Raw genomic sequence first — 16,267 nt, 5'->3', positions numbered from 1 at the left:
GGGCCGGGATGGAAAGGAAGCAGTGGGTGTAGAAGAGGTTGTGAAGGAAAACCTGGCAAGACTTTATAAGGAGAGCAAGGGAGAGGGTGTCATTTTTAGAGCTGAGTCTGGATAACAGAGAGCAGCATCTTACAGATTTGGAGAGAGGTTATTTTCCATGAAGACACCTTGACTTTGTGTTGACAGTGGGACATATCTAGAAGGAAGCTGGCAATGCCAGCCTCACAAAAGAGAAGCAAAGACCCATCATTGCATTAATTTCATTTCTCTTTCAGAAAGGATTTCTACCAAACCCACCAAGAAAAAGAAAAAAGGTGATTATCAGATGACCGTCTGCCAATGTCTCATCTCTCATGTTGTTGATTTTCCATCTCTTTGACCTTGTTTTAAATAGTTTATAAATTAACCAATTATGATTAAACTTGGTTTATAATATGGTGCAGTTGCTGCTTCCAAAAATTACAGTGTATGAGGCCAGGACTTCTTTGAGCATTAAAACGTTTGAGATAGAGGAGGGAATAACCTTTATAAGTAGATAATATAACAGAGCTGACCTTATATGTTTGTTTTAGAAAAGGATATATATGCCATACTGTCTTAAAATGAAACATAAAAGTTGGGGCTGGAGTTGGAAAAGCATGATTTTGAAATGCACAAAATGATACGTTTAATGACTATTGCCTTAGCAACACTGATTGTTTTTTCGTTGGTTTTTCTGAGATCTAGCTTTAATGAAATAAGAATGGAGCAAAACTTTCCCCAGAAATGTCCCATGGTCACTCCAGCCAACCTAATGTAGAGAATTCCCCCTTAGAATGGATATATAGCCCTAAGTCACCCAGGGAAGCCAAGAACGAAAAGCACGTTCTCCCCTTTTCTTTTGCATCTTTCCTCTCTTTCACACACACAGACACACACACACACACTCACACTAAATCCTTCTTCAAGCAATCCTTCTTCAAGGGAATTTTTTTTCCTTTATGGAGATGACACCTCAGAGAATAGAGTGGGTAGGAGGTAGATGTGTCGTGTGGGAGAGGCTGCTGACCTGGAAAATCTTTTCCATTGTGGAGAGGCACTTTGGCTCCATCAGAGGGGTTTTGCAGACTTTGGTTCCATCTATGAAGGTGACTTCTCGTTCCTTCAAAGTAGTATGTGGAGTTCAGGGCCCAGTGGCTTCCCTGCTGTGTGGATTCCAGGGAAGGTGGTGAGATAGCTGATGCATTCCATTGCCTCCCCAAGACTGGATGTGAGTGAGAACCTGTGCAGTGAAGAAAGAGATGGAAGAACTTCCATTTTCCTAACCTCCAACATAGGTGACCCTGGCCATCTCTGCCACACCAGGAAGTTGTGGTCTTCCCAAAACTGGTTTCTAGGGCTACCTGCCCTACTGACTTTATGCTAGAGACTCATTAACTAGGTTAGGAATCCACTGGGTTTTCTGAAGAAAGAGATGTTATTTGATCTGTTCACTAAGACTGAACATCTCTACCCGGTTCTAAGGAGCCAAAGGTAACTCAGTCTGTTAATTGAATTGGCCTTCTCCCATTCTTTTATCACAGGCACCTTCTTGTGGCTCCCTCTAGGCTTACAGCTCCTAAGGCATGACCACCGCAGTTCTCAGAAGATCTCTCCAGAGGGTCTCTTCCTTCCTCAGCCCCTTGGCTTCTGTTGCTTGTGTCACTCTCAGCACCAAATGGCAGTGACAGGTGGTGCTGTTGGCAGCTTCCCTACTCATAAGTTTCCTGTTAAACTCAATAGTGATAGCTGAGGTGCTCCAAGATAGTAAGATATAAAACTCCAAGCTGATAATTTACTGGTTGCTAAGAAACCTCTTCTCCTGAGTCTCAGCTGTTTTCGTTTGTTTGTGCACTTGGGTATCCACTTAACAAACAACTGTGGGGCAACTGCTAAGCATCGGATGATGTGCTTGGCCAATGGCAATGCAAAGGAGGCCAAAATGACAGACCCAAAAGATTGTTTCAACTTCATTGTCTAACATGGGAGCATAATTAATGGGGTGGGGGATTCTAGGCCACTCAGAGAGGCCGGCAGTGACATGGCCACCTCCCAAGTCATTATGCTGTGGAGCACACTGGGTGGTTTGTTAATGGCCTCTCTGTCCCAAGCTGGAGATAAAAGCTGAGGCAGTCATTGTTCCAGACTGGAAAGAGGTCAAGTCATTCTACTGATATCCAAGGTCAATGCAAGTTCTTGGGATTCAGGAGAAAGAGGAGATGTGTTTACCTTCAGACAGCACTGAAGGACCTTGGACCCATTCTATCTTCAGGACTGTGCCCTAGGAGAGCTTGCGAAGGTGGTGGAATTCTCTGGGACACATGCATGGCATCCAGGACCCTGGGTCCTGTGGGCACTAGAGGCTGTGGGTGGTGAGTCCTCAGCCTGATTCTCTCATTGCAGCTCCAACTCCGTCTGTGGAATCCAGGGCAGCCAGACTCCCTACATGGCTTCACAAAGGCCTGCCTTGAGTCTGAGAACCAGGGAATGGAAGTTGCATAGGGCCAAACTGTCACTGACACAAAATTTAATGCTTTTTTACTCTCTATTAGATATATAGACCCATAAAGGCAGATATGAAACAAAAAGAGGGCTCTGGCATGAATCTCTTACATGAAGAAGACTGCTCAGATGTATGGTTAATGAAATATCATATTCAACATTGTCACTCAATCATTCTCTCTTTTCAGCAGGCAGTACCAGGATCTCATGACGATGCCTTTGTTGACCCTTATGTAAGTACTAAGTCCCACCTGTACTCCCAGAATAATCCAGGCCTTCTCCCTCAGTGCATTATCTGTGCCATTGCTGCTTTTCCCTGAAGCATGCTCGCACTCAGTGGGAGCACATTGCTGTGTGTGATGGGCAGAGAACAGCTGATGCATCACCTACGCCAGGTAGATGGTTTTAAGGTTGGGTGTCTCAGCATGAAAGCATCCTTTCCATTTGTTCAGTGGAAACCTTCCCATCTCCTCATTTCCCCTCGAAAGTGAGTACAAGAGGCAGAGCTCTAGACCACTGGGATCTCTAGAGATGGGGCTTGAAGTGGTAGTGGGCGGGGCTGGCCTGCAGATTAAGGGAAAAGAGTAAATTTGAGAGGATCACAGCATTTTAAAGAAGGCAAGGGAAGGAAAATCCCAAAAAATCCACTCCAGGGTGCAGGCAGAGCTAAGATGGGTTTAAGCATCACCCAGAAGGAATAAGCCAGGCCAGGCTGGTGGGTTCAAGATGTGGACCCTGTTGTGAGTCCTGCAGAGAAATGGACACAGGGCAAGTGGGTCCTTTATGGAACCCCTGTAGCCCATCCCAAGGGAGATAGGGTGCTGAGCTGGTTAGGATTGAAATCATCACCATGTAGCAAATCACAGGCATTTTTACTCAAACTGCTTGGCTGGTGCTCAATAATGTGCAGACCATTCTGATCCTACAGGTCCTGTCCATTCGCTGCTGGCCATATGGCTGCCTGCTTTAAGGTCTGCCAAAATCGTAGATGGCTTCTCTCTCTAAGCTAAATCATACCTTGATTGCTTTCATTGCAGTAAGATGGACATTTTAGGCAGTCACCCTTTTGCACAATTCCAGGGGGCACTTCTCACTATAGAATGTTGTTCAGCCGGACTGATACCAGACACCAAGAGAGAGGAGATAGAAAAGAGTTGCCATCCCTCTGGTTTTCTAGCAAATGCATTGCCCAGCAAGATCTAGATACATCCACAATTGAGTAGTGGAAGAGCTCTCATCTCTGGTGTCCATGTAACTTTACTGATGACTGAAGTGGACAAGGAGAGTTATTTCTCACAGTCCACAGCCAAGCCCTCTGTGAAGATGAAAAGGCAACTCTTCCAGCAAGGATGTCCTCACCCTTATTCATAACTTTTCTTGTGTCAGAGCTTGTAGGCTAATAATGACTCTACTTACAACCCCCGGCCCTTGCTCGGGAGAAATTCCTCTAGATCTTGGGATCTCAATCTTGGCTGCACATTCCGATCACCTGGGGGATCCCACTCCCAGAGGTTCTGATGTTATTGTTCTGAGGTGCCACCTGAGGATGGAGATTTTCCAAAGCTCCTCTGGTGCTTTGAATGCACAAAGTTGTGGGCCACTGTAGACTGGTGCTGTTCAACCTGTAGTGTCCATCAGAATTTCCGGGGCTTCTGATTCAGTAGGTAAGGGGTGGAGCCCAAGAATTTGCATTTCTAACAAGTTCCAGATGATGTTGATGCTGCTGGTTCAAAGACCACTGCTTTAGAAGCCAGAGGGCTCAACTAATGACTGCACATTAAAACCATATTGCCAGCACAACCAGAGGCACTCACAATTGGAATATACAACTAGGTACTAGGGGACTTTGAGGGGGAGAAAAAAAAAGATTGGCAACAGATGTTAGCTCAGGTGCCAATGTTTAAAAAAGAAAGAAAGAAAAAAGAAAAAAGGAAAATCATATTGCCTATCCCCCAACTCAGGGTAACTGAACCAAAATCTCTGGGAAGGGGACCCCGGGAGTCAGAATTTCTTTAAAGTTTCCCAGGTGAGTCTATTGTACAGCAGGTTGAGAATCACTGCTAAACAAAAGGATAAATTTCTTGCTAAAAAGATTAAAGAGGTATACATCAAGTTTGCAGGCTTCCTAGACAATGGAACTTCAAGCACAGGATTCACGTGTTACTTACTCTTTCTCGGGGCTCACTTGCAGTGTACTTTATAGCATGATGTTTAGAAACCTTGACCCAGCAGCCTAAAAATAGTGGTCAGCATACATGAGTCTCATCTGTTATGACAAAAAGGAAAAACAGTTACATGGCCCCGTGCCAGGGCAACCCAGGCCCATGTGGGGATGTGCCCAAGGATGTCCCTAACAGGCCATTCCACAGTTGTCCTATTGAAAGGTAGCACATGGGCAAGATACATCTTGCAGCCTAGAATTTCCTCATATATGTGACTTTTGCGTCTCTTCTTCTTATATTAAGTTTATAAATGAAGAGAATTTACAAATTGAGATATCCCAGTTCACCTCAGCTCATTGGGCCCAGGGATGGTATTCTGATCGTTATGATTTGTAACCCAAATAGCAGGCCATTCTGCTTTGGCTCAGAAGATAGTATTATAAGTAGTGCCTCTGCATCCTTATAGCAGCAGACTGCACAGAAGCACTGAGAATGAGATGAGATATTTAAAAATTGGGATCAGCAGGACTGGAAATGGATTGGATATCTGGAATGGGGCTCCTGGGTGGATAGTGGGATGCTTGGTGAGACAGGAAGCACTAAAGGAGGAGCAGATTCAAGACAGGAAGACAAGGAATGTGGTTGGAAGTAGGATGGGGTTTAGGTGTGAGCAAAGACATCTAATTGGATCTGAGGGAAAGTAGAGTTTGGATGTTTGGAGGCTCAAAAGGAGACCAGAGATACAGGTCTTAAAGTCTGGGGATAAATGTGGTAGGTGTGGTCATGAAGTAGCTGTGGTCATCCAGGAAAGTGAAATGAGCAGGGGATATAGGACAGAGCCCCAAGGAATTCCAGCATTCTAAGAGAATATCCTGAAAATAAAGAGGCAGAGTGTTAGGAGAAAAAATCCAAGAGAGTGGAGTGTCACAGAACAAAGCATAAGAGTGCTCCCTGTCACCTCCCAACTTCCTGACCACCCACCAGAGTCCCAACCACCCATCAGTGGGTAGGCCAGTCCCCAAGTCTGTGCATTATTTTGTACCTGGATTGTCACACCAGGATGTGAATTACTCCTTCCAGCCCATGGTGTAGACAGAATGTTTTCATCTAGGTGTAGAGCTGCTACCCATTGAATGAAATGTTTACCCACCACATAGTTCTCCTCAAGCTGCTCTCTTTCTGCTCGGGTGGTCCCAGGAGAGGAGCAAGGTACCCATCCTTCTGGACATTTATTTTTTTAGCACAGACACACTACCCTCATACATGGAGATTATAGCATGTAGGGATTCACATGTTATTGCTACATAGATTATCACCAAAAAGGAAAAAATTGTGACTTCCCATGCCTACCAATAGGCTCATTCGTTGACCAATTTTTATTTTGGTCTATAAATTCTGTTTCCTTTTTTTCCTTTTTTTAAAATTCACCCTGAGCTAACATCTGTTGCCAATCTTCCTCTTTTTTTTTCTCCCCAAAGCCCCAGTACATAGTTGTGTATTCTAATTGTAAGTCCTTCTAGTTCCTCTATGTGGGAAGCTGCCACAGCATGGCATGATGAGCAGTGTGTAGGTCTGTGCCCAGGATCTGAATTGGCGGACCCCAGGCCACTGAAGTGGAGCACATGAACCCAACCACTACACCACTGGACCAGCCCCGAAATTCTACTATTTTTAACATGTGTTTGTTATTCTACAAAACTTGCATGCAAACACTGTCAAATTTTTAACTTCACTAAATGAAATTAAATCTGGATAAAGGTCTTACATATTGAGATTGGTGAAAAATCCAGCCTCAATTTTGTGGACTCCTCCATCTTCCTTACATAGAACAAATCACCAGGTCTTCTTCCATGGGCTCAGAAAGTGAGGATAGATCCTGGGCCTTCAACCTTAGTGGTTGCTGTTACTACACTCCCTGGCCATTCAGAGATGGCATCTCCACACCTTATATGCCAAGCTAAGTCATGGGGCATCTTCCCCCAAGCTCCAACAGCTGAGGAGCTCCATCTTCCCTGGCTTTCACTTGGTCATCTGTGCCCATGGTCTTTCCAACCTAGAGGTACTGTCACAGGCCCAGGGGCCCCCCAGGCACAGAATTCATAGTCCAGGAACTCCTTCCCAGGTCCTTCAACTCATGGGGAACTCATGGCTGAGAAAATGGGATGCAGTGATATCCCGGAAGTTTATTCCATCACATTAAATTCTCAGTAAATCACTCTTCAATGAGTTAACTTAGATGATGCAATGTAGACAACTAGATAAGGCACTGTATTCATGAGCCATGTTTTGCCAGCAGAATGATAAGTTTCTCAGATTATCTTTAATTCATCCCTTTTTAGTTGCTAGCCTTTCTGTATCAGAATCTCTGTCTTCATAAGGAAAACTTTTCTGTTCTAAAACACAGCCACTTCCTCCTGAACTTTGCTGCATACCAGAATGTCTTCTTCTGAAATCTCTGCTCAATATTGTTCCTTAATATTTTGAGGGGAGAAATTTACAAGTGTCATCTTGATGCTACAAGCAAACGCTGTTTCTTCTAGAGTCCCAATATGTTGACCTTCCAGGGTCTCGCTAATCCCAGTGATGTCTGCCTTATCTCCCCTTCCAGCCACAAAACTCAAATGAATGTGAGGTGTGCTGTACAAGGGGACAACTGTTCTGCTGCGATACGTGTCCAAGGTCCTTTCACGAGAAATGCCACGTCCAGCTTATAGACGCTGCCAGGTTAGTGAGACCCAGCCCCCTCTTGCCCTTCCTTCTTGTGATACAGCTCCTCTCACCATGCACACTCAGCCTGCAAAGTTTGTCTCTGCTTATATGTGTCTTGCTGCAGAAGGAGTAGCATCCTTAAGTATTAGGGTCCAGAAATGTGATCCAGAGCTATTTAAGTGCTGGCAGCAGTATATTAATAGGTAGCAAAAACTCTTCAGGTGGTTTTTAGGTGTAGTATAAAGAGGGGTCACCACCACCTTTCCCACTTGGTTCCCAGACCCATGCACTTTGATGAGGTGATGACACCATACATTAGCTTCTGGCTTAAAGCATATTCGACCTGCCATGGGAATATCACACAGCAGACAAAGCTGGGGCTGTGATGAGCCTTCAGAAGGTCATCCTAGTAGCCTATCAAGTCAGCTGAACTTGAGTCACAGGGTATATGATAAGACCCTGAATTCCACTACTGTATTTCCACTTCCGTAAAATGTGTCAGAGGTGATGGTATGTGGGATAACATGGAGACTGATCAGGCAATTCTATAAGTGGTGGTGTGGGCAGAGGATGATGTGTACCAGGAATGTGTCTGTCCTTATGAGGACAGAGCATTGCCCCTCCATAACGGGAAGAATCTAACGTAATCCACCTACTCTCGGGTAGCTCCCAGATAATGGTACCATTTCAGGGATTCAGCATAAACCTCTGTAGGTGGGCAATCTGCAACGGCAGAAGGCAAATTTGCTTTTTTGTTAAGCCCACATATGGTCCCCATCCCTGTACCAGGGGCACTTTGTAATGGACTCCTTGAGCAAGCACTGGGGTGGCCCAGGGGAGAGGCTAAATGACATCTCTAGGATGGATCACTGTATCCACCTGATCATCAAAGGCCTCCCAGCACAGAGAGCCTGGTAGAGAACAGTGGAGAACGAATCTAGGGACAAATGGAAGATATCTGACACTGTGTTGGTAGACTTCCTTTCCAAGAAGTTTCTGCAGCACAGATTCTAGGTATTGTTATGGCAGTGCCAGAGGGGAGGATGCTTGTAGCTTGTGCTCAGTGCTTATTCAGTAAAGTTGATAAATGAGAGCTGGATTCCTGATTTTTACTACGGTCTGATGGTTCATCGAGGCCCAAGACTCTGGTGCTTAAGGCATAGACTTCCAATGCTCAACTCTGCAAAGTCTCATTACCAAGCTCACAGGGGCTCATAAGGGAAGCCTAAGCTTTGAGGTGAATGATAGTCCATCACCCACATGGCACTCCACTCAATAGACTGTCAGCCCTGCTACCACTATTGATGGGAGGGGTGTCGTTGGCAATTGAGCCCACATAGGGCTCTAGTGCAGAGGCACCTCCAAGAGAGAAGTTGGATACAAGGTGGAAAGCACTAGTCATTCTTGAACAGAACTCTTTAGCAGCTATAGGAATGGTGGCTGATTCACAGAGGACCTGCGCTTGCTCCCATTATGTCTTACCTCTCAGGAACCCATGGAGTTGCATCTTCTGCAGCATGGAGATTATTCAGGAAAGGTGCTCAGAAAACCAACAACGTCATCAGGAATCTGAGGTCCTGAAGAGGCAGATGCTGCATGAGGAGAAGTTGGTGAGTTGAAATGTGAACCTGGAGCCTCTTCCTTTCTGTTTAGTTGAAACAAGCAGCACAGGCTTGCAGGGAGCTGGAGGAATGGTGTCCAAAGGCAAATTGCTGTCCCTTTGCTGTGCTTTGGTCACATGACCTAACATCAAAATTAGTCTTCCAAAGAAAATCTCCATTCCATGTTTGTTTCACGTCTACAAGTTTGGGAGTTGTGTGTTCTGTCTGAGCATTCATAAGAGTTCATTCTCTCCAAGCCACTTTTCACTTAAGATCTCCTCGGTATTTTGCAGAAATGTGAGTTCCTCCTCTTGAAGATCTACTCCTGTTCAGAAAGCCCCTTTTTTGCCTCAAAACCATACTATGTAAGTAACAGCAACAAAGCCCCAAACTGGCATTTGTCGAATTTGTCATATGAATCCAGAGGGTACAAGTTGCCATTATCTTTGCCTTACTGATGGATGTCCTAGTCAACTTAGGCTGCTATAATGAAACACCGTAGACTGGGTAGCTTACACAACAGAAATGTATTTCTCACAGTTCTGTAGACTAGAAGTCTCAGATGAGGGTGCCAGCATGGTCCAGTTCTGGTGAGAACCCTCTTTCCAGGCTGCAGACTGCCAACTGCTCATAGTATGCTCACAGGGAGGAAAGAGAGAGAGCACACGCTCTGGGATGTCTTTTATAAGGGCACTAATCCTGTTCACGGGCACTCTACCCTCATGAGCTAATTATCTCCCGAAGGCCCCACTTCCCAATACCATCACATTGGAGGTTAAGATTCAACACATGATTTGGGGAGAAGGGTAGGAATATGAACACTCAGTCCATAACAGAGGAAGCCTGTAGAAGGTAGAACCATGCTAAGGTCCTGCCCTCTGGGACTTTCGTCAACAGAGTAAACAGGCATTCTGGAGCCAGAGGAAGCCCATGTGGTTGAACAAAGTCAAGAAAAAGCTGAATAAGAAGATGTACGCCCGAGTGGAGGGGTTTGTGCGGGACATGCGCCTCATCTTTCAGAACCACAGGGCATTTTACAAGGTAAGCGTCTCTACCTGCATCCCTTTTTCTTTCAATTAAGTCACTTTGCCTTTCAGTTTCTTGTCTCAGGTAAATGTTACAACTTCTCTCATGATGTGACAAGTAATCATTCTAGAAGTATTCTAAAAGCCCTGTGGTCTACAGAGGGGAAAATAACAACAAACCAGAAAATGTCATTGCAAACGTTACCCTAAACGACCTCAGAGCTTACTCTCTTCTAGATAGTCGATTTTCTCCCATAGAGAGCAGTAGACTGCAGACCTACTCCATTCAACAAGAAATAGAAGTGCATTTTAAAGGCAACCAGTGTTTCTCTTCTCTAAAGGAAGATACGAAATTGAATTTCTCAAATTTCAAAATCTTGGACTTCTTTAGATCTGAATTTCCTAGTGCTGTGTCAAAAAATTAACAGAGATTACCTCAAGGGGTGAGAATGAAGGGAAAAAGAAGACACCATGAATTTACCTTAGACATTTCTGTGCTATCGTATTGTTACAAGTAGTATGTGCTGTGTTCAAAATAAAAAAACTAGAATTTTGTAAAATCAAATCAATCAAATTTCTTATGAAAAATTAGATGGCAGTTATGGCACTATTTTTGCTCTTCTGTCTTCTGGATAAAGAGAAATGATCAAGCTATCAGGGAACATAAGCTTCTCTTCACTGGATTAATTCTCACAATGTTTGGGGTAGTCTAAAATGAAGCTCTGGATTTTCTGAAACTTTGGGAGTCTACACTCATTGGCAATGGCTATTATTGTTTTTGTCTTTGCTTTTTCAGGACAGGAAATTCGTCCGGCTGGGACTTCAACTAGAGGACAAATTTGAGAATAATTTCAAAAACATTTTTGCAATTCAGGAAATAAGTAAAAACCAGTTCTCAGTTTGAGCCCATAGTTTTATAACATACCTCATTTCTCCCACCCCTTCATGATGTTGTGCCTGTGGCCTCACTGACCACTTTGCCTGTTGCTGTGCAAACAACATCATATTATACTTCTTTTTCAAACTCACATGGCCATATAGGCTCATTTATTTTTCTAAGTAAAATTTAAAACTGTCTTGTCAAGTTCTCTTATTGACTAACACGGGGTTAAATTTACAGTAGAAAATATCAAGTCTTTCTGTAAAGGATCATATTTTGTGCTTTCATTTATTTCAGTCTTTTACTAGGTTCTTAAGTAAAGTTTTCTCTTCTCCTCACACAAGACTTAACTTATTTCTTTTTTTTAACTCTCGCATATTTTATACTTTTTGCTCATTATTGTGAAAGCGACCTTTTCCCATTATATTTTATTATTTTGATTATTACCCGTTATAGAAAGCTATTGTTATTTATGTATTTTGGTCACTGATTACCTTACTGAATACTGGACAGCATCCATTTTTGGCTCATACCCAGTGGCATCAGGAAGCCTGTCATGGTTGCATATAATTTCCAATTTTCAATTCATAGAATCATAATTGGTACAGCTGATGGAAGCATTCTTCACTTGGGCACTAAAACCTCTGATAATTCTTGGTTCTGTTGGGGAATGGCTCTGCTGTGGCATCGTGGTGACCTTGCATGTCTCCATATAGATCACACATGTAAGACTCAACTGCAGATGAGCTGATCTAATTGGGTCTTGGCAGGATGCCCTGTGATCCTCCCAGAACACGAGAGCGCAGGAGGCTACACATAGTAGGGATTCTGTATTCAAAATGATAATTCAAGCAAAGGGGAGCAATTCTAGTGTCGACTCAGCTAGTTGATGGAAACTGAGACAAATGGAGGCCATAAAAACCAGCGTTGAGGGGCCTGCCCGGTGGCACAGCAGTTAAGTTTATACATTCACTTCAGTGGCCTGGGGTTCACCTGTTCGGATTCCCAGTGTGGACCTATGCACCATTTGTCAAGCCATGCTGTGGCAGCATCCCACACATAAAGTAGAGGAAGATGGGCATGGATGTTAGTTCAGGGCCAGTCTGCCTCAGTGAAAAAGAGGAGGATTGGCAGCAGATGTTAGCTCAGGGCTAATCTTCCAAAAAAATAAAACAAACCAGGGTTGATATGTTTCTTAACCCTTCCCAGAGAGACCTATGTCTATTTCCCAAGGTTAACTATACACTGGAAAAAGGAAAATTCCCATGTCCTTAAAGGATCATTGAACACTGACCCTCAGCTAATTCTGAGAGCCTGAATCACCATGATGAACTGTCTGACAGAAGAGGTTTGGGTAATAAATGTAGTTTCCATCTCATGGTAGACCTAGTCAAAAAAGTTTCTTATTATAATTGATAAAATTATTTAGGGATGATTCAGAAACAAATGTATCCAAAGCTCTATCTTCCTTTACTGATTTGATGACTGAAAAGAGGATGGTCTCCTAAACAGGTCAAAGGTTCAGAGATCCTGCCAGAAAATAAGCTTTCTGGGACTACAGCTACCCAGAAAAATTGACCAGTCCCATCGCAGACCAAGCAAAATATTTTATTCTTGAGCACTCTCTTGTAGCATATTCTGTTTTCAATCCTTTGCCTCGTGATAAAGTTATATTTTTCATTTAGATTTATTGTTTAAATTTTGACTTTTTTTTCTTTTTAACTCCCTTTTTGTTTGCTTTGTTGAGTTAGGGGATTTAGTAATGTGGCTTCATTATTCCATCATTGTCTAGAATCGGTTCTTTTCCAGTCTACCATTTTTATTTGTGGCAGAGACAGTAGTGTTCACCAGATATCACATATATATCCTTAAACTTTCCAACCCCTTGCATTAGGCCGGGTCAAATGACCAGTACACTGACAAATGGATACGATCAGAAGTGGCATGTGTCATTTGCAGGCCGATTCTAGAAGAGCAGTGAGAATTTTCCATGCATGCTTTCTCCCACCTCATTGATTATGGAGGCCTTGTTTTGAGATGGCAGAGCCTACACATTGAAACAGCTTGGAATATATATTCACTACCACCCTTGAGAGGCTCCCAGATCCACTGTGGCCTTTGAGTAAGTGAGAAGTAAACTCTGTTGTGTAAGACATTGGAACTTGAGGGTTGTTAATTGCCACAGCATAACCTAGCAAGACCTGGCTAATATTTATTAGAAACAACAGAGAAACACTTGTAGGAGTAGATTTTTAGGGTGTTGGACCAGGAAGGGTAGAATATAAGATTGGATAATGGAGACTTTTTTTGACCTTGAGGCCTTCTCCTCTGCGTCAAGGTATAAGGTACTGGCAAGGACACCTGGAGCTGGTCCTATCTATGACTGAGTTGGCTCCTTGAAGCTTGGAAAAAAGGATGGCATTTTGTAAATGAGGTGGACATGCCCCAAATGCCTTGGCATAGTATTGAAGGAGTCAGAAGGCTCAGGAGGGTAGGAATGTTAAAATGGGTATATTACATGAGACAAGAAGACATGCCCTATGGCTTCATTACGCCTATAAGCCCAGAGGATATTTCCTTCACGAAACCAATAAAAAATGCACTTGTGCAGGAGTGCTGGCACTTTTGAGAACCCCACTTTTGCCTCTCCTCTGTAAACTGGAGCTGATGCTACAAGATGGTACCACGTAATGGAACTTCCTAGTATGAATGGGCCTGATGGAATTCTAGAAGGGAAATGCCAGATACTATGCCACATAATCAACAGGGGCCAGGTGGATGTAATTACAAAAATAGGCAGCAAAGGCAGAATGGCAATTAGAACACCTTGACTCATGGGCATCTAAAACAACACAACCACAGTGTTCCAAGAAGAAAGAAAGCTTATGTCCACTACCACAAAGGGAAATTGAGAGTACTTACCCAGTTTTTGTATCTAACCTAGTTCACAGACTTGGAACCCCTTCACTGAAAGACTCTATATGCCACAAGTATATACAATAAACGATCCCCAGTCTTCTCCAAAGAGACCTGAAGTGTCTTTTACCAGAGTCCCTGTGCAGCTGCCAAAGGTAAATGCCAGCCCATTCAAAGGCTGTTGAATAGAGGGCTCAAGGTGACAATGACATAAAGAGACTCAAAACACCATCATGACCATAGCAAGATTCTTTTTCTTTTTTAATGCATACATTGCAAAATGATACCACAACAAGGTTAGTTTATCCATCACTTCACATAATTACAAATTTGTGTGTGTGGTGAGGACATTTAAGATCTGCTCTCTTAGCAACTTTCATGTATATAATACAGTATTGTTAACCATATTCCCCATGCTGAACATTAGATGCCCAGAAGTATCCATCTTATAGCTGGAAGTTTCTATCCTTTGACTAATATCTCCCCATTTCTCCGACCCCCTGGCATCCACCATTCTACTCTCTGTTTCTATGAGTTTGGGGTTTTTTAGATTCGACACGTAAGTGAGATCATATAGTATTTTGTTGTTGCCTGACTTATTTCACTTAGCATCATAGCCTCAAGATCCATTCATGATGTCACAGATGGTAGAATTTTCTTCTTTTTATTGCTAAATAATATTCCATTGCATATCATACCACATTTTCTTTTTCCATTCATCCATCTAAGGACACTCAGCATGTTTCTATGTCTTAGCTATTGTGACTAATCCTGCGGTGAACAGGGGCATGCCGATATCTCTTTGAGAGAGCGATTTTCTTTCCTTTGGATGTATACCCAGAAGTAGGATTGCTAGATCACATGATAGTTCTCCTTTTATGTTTTTGAGGAAGCTTCATACTGTTTTCCACAGTGGCTGCACCAATTTGCACTCCCACTATCAGTGCACAAGTGTTCCCTTTTCTCGGCACCCTCACCAACACTTAGCTCATCTCCTTGACAGTAGCCATTTTATCAGTACAAGGTGATATCTCATTGTGGTTTTGACTTGCCTTTCCCTTACGATTAGTGATGTTGAGCACTGTTGGCCATTTGTATGCCTTCTTTGGAAAAATGTCCATTCAGTTCCTCTGCCCACTTCTTAATCGGACTGTTTTTTTGCTATTGAGGTGTATGAGTTCTGTATATATTTTAGATATTAACTCCTTATCTGATTTGTGGGTTGGAAATATTTTCTCCCATTCCATAGATTGCCTCTTCATTTTGCTGATTTTTTTTTCTGTGAAGAAGCTTTTTAGTTTAATATAGTCCCACTGGTTTATTTGTGTTTTTCTTGCTTATGCTTTTGGTGTCGTATTCAAAAAATCATTGTCAAGACCAATACCAAAGATCTTTTTCTCTATGTTTTCTTCTGGGAATTTTATGGTTTCAGGTCTTACATGTAAGTCTTTAATCTATTTCAAGTTAATTTTTGTGAGTGGTGTAAGATAGGAATCCAATTTCATTCTTCTGCATGTGATTATCCAATTTTATCAACACCATTAATTGGAGAGACTATCTTTTCCCCACTGAGTATTTTTGGCTCTCTTGTCAAATATTAGTTCACTGTATATGTGACAGTTTATTTCTGGGATCTTAATTCTGTTTTATTGGTCTGTGTGTCTATTTTTATGCCAGTACCATACTTTTTTTTATTACAATAGCTTTGTAGTATAGTTTGAAATTAGGAAGTGTGATGACTCCTCCTTTCTCAGGATTGCTTTGGCTATTCAGGGTCTTTTGTATTTCCATACAAATTTTAGGACTGTTTTTTCTATTTGTGTGAAAAATGCCATTGGGATATTGATAGGGATTGCATTGAATCTACAGATGGGTGTGGGTAGTATGGACATTTTAAGAATATTAATTTTTTCAATTCATGAATACAGGATAGCTTTCCATTTGTTTGTGTCTTCTTCAATTTCTTTCATCATAGTCTTGTAGTTTTCAGTGTACATTGTTTACCTCCTTGGTTAAATTTATTCCTAAATATTTATATTGTTTTTGATGAAGTTGTGAATGGGATTGTTTTCTTTATTCCTTTTTCAGACATTCCATTGTTATTTTATGCTGATTTTGTATCTTGCAGGTTTACTGAATTTGCCTATTAGTTTTAACAATTTTTTTGTTTATAGGATTTTCTATATATAAGATCATGTCTTCTGCAAATAGATACAATTTTACTTCTTCCTTCCAAATTTGGATGGTTTTTATTTCTTTTTGTTTATTTGTTTGTTTTGCCTGATTGCTCTGGCTAGGACATCCAGCACTATGTTGAATAGGAGCCGCGAGAGTGGATACCCTTGTCTTGTTCTTGATCTTAGAGGAAAAGCTTTCAACACGTTACCATTCAGTATGATGTTTACTGTGGGCTTCTCATATATGGTCTTTATTATGTTGAGGCATGTTCCTTCT

The 16,267-nt window shown here is 42.4% G+C and overlaps 1 protein-coding gene across 11 annotated transcripts in view; it reads left to right on the top strand.

Annotated features, from left to right (window-relative positions):
* The window catches only part of SP100 (SP100 nuclear antigen), a 91,686-nt gene extending 80,592 nt beyond the window's left edge, over positions 1 to 11,094 (top strand). For 10 of the 11 annotated variants that reach the window (XM_046644538.1, XM_046644531.1, XM_046644537.1 and 7 more), the window contains 7 exons: positions 276 to 314; positions 2,709 to 2,753; positions 7,291 to 7,406; positions 8,881 to 9,001; positions 9,286 to 9,357; positions 9,890 to 10,033; positions 10,814 to 11,094. In XM_046644538.1, coding sequence (XP_046500494.1) covers positions 276 to 314; positions 2,709 to 2,753; positions 7,291 to 7,406; positions 8,881 to 9,001; positions 9,286 to 9,357; positions 9,890 to 10,033; positions 10,814 to 10,921 — 645 coding nt within the window. In that variant the 3' untranslated portion in view covers positions 10,922 to 11,094. The remainder of the gene's footprint in view (positions 1 to 275; positions 315 to 2,708; positions 2,754 to 7,290; positions 7,407 to 8,880; positions 9,002 to 9,285; positions 9,358 to 9,889; positions 10,034 to 10,813) is intronic. The other variant, XM_046644529.1, reaches the window with a different exon arrangement.
* Positions 11,095 to 16,267: the final 5,173 nt, after the last annotated feature.

The sequence above is a fragment of the Equus quagga genome, chromosome 17 (assembly GCF_021613505.1).
Source record: "Equus quagga isolate Etosha38 chromosome 17, UCLA_HA_Equagga_1.0, whole genome shotgun sequence".
Taxonomy (NCBI): Eukaryota; Metazoa; Chordata; class Mammalia; order Perissodactyla; family Equidae; genus Equus; species Equus quagga.
Note: the sequence above shows the minus strand (reverse complement) of the source record. Positions and strands in the feature narration are given on the sequence as shown.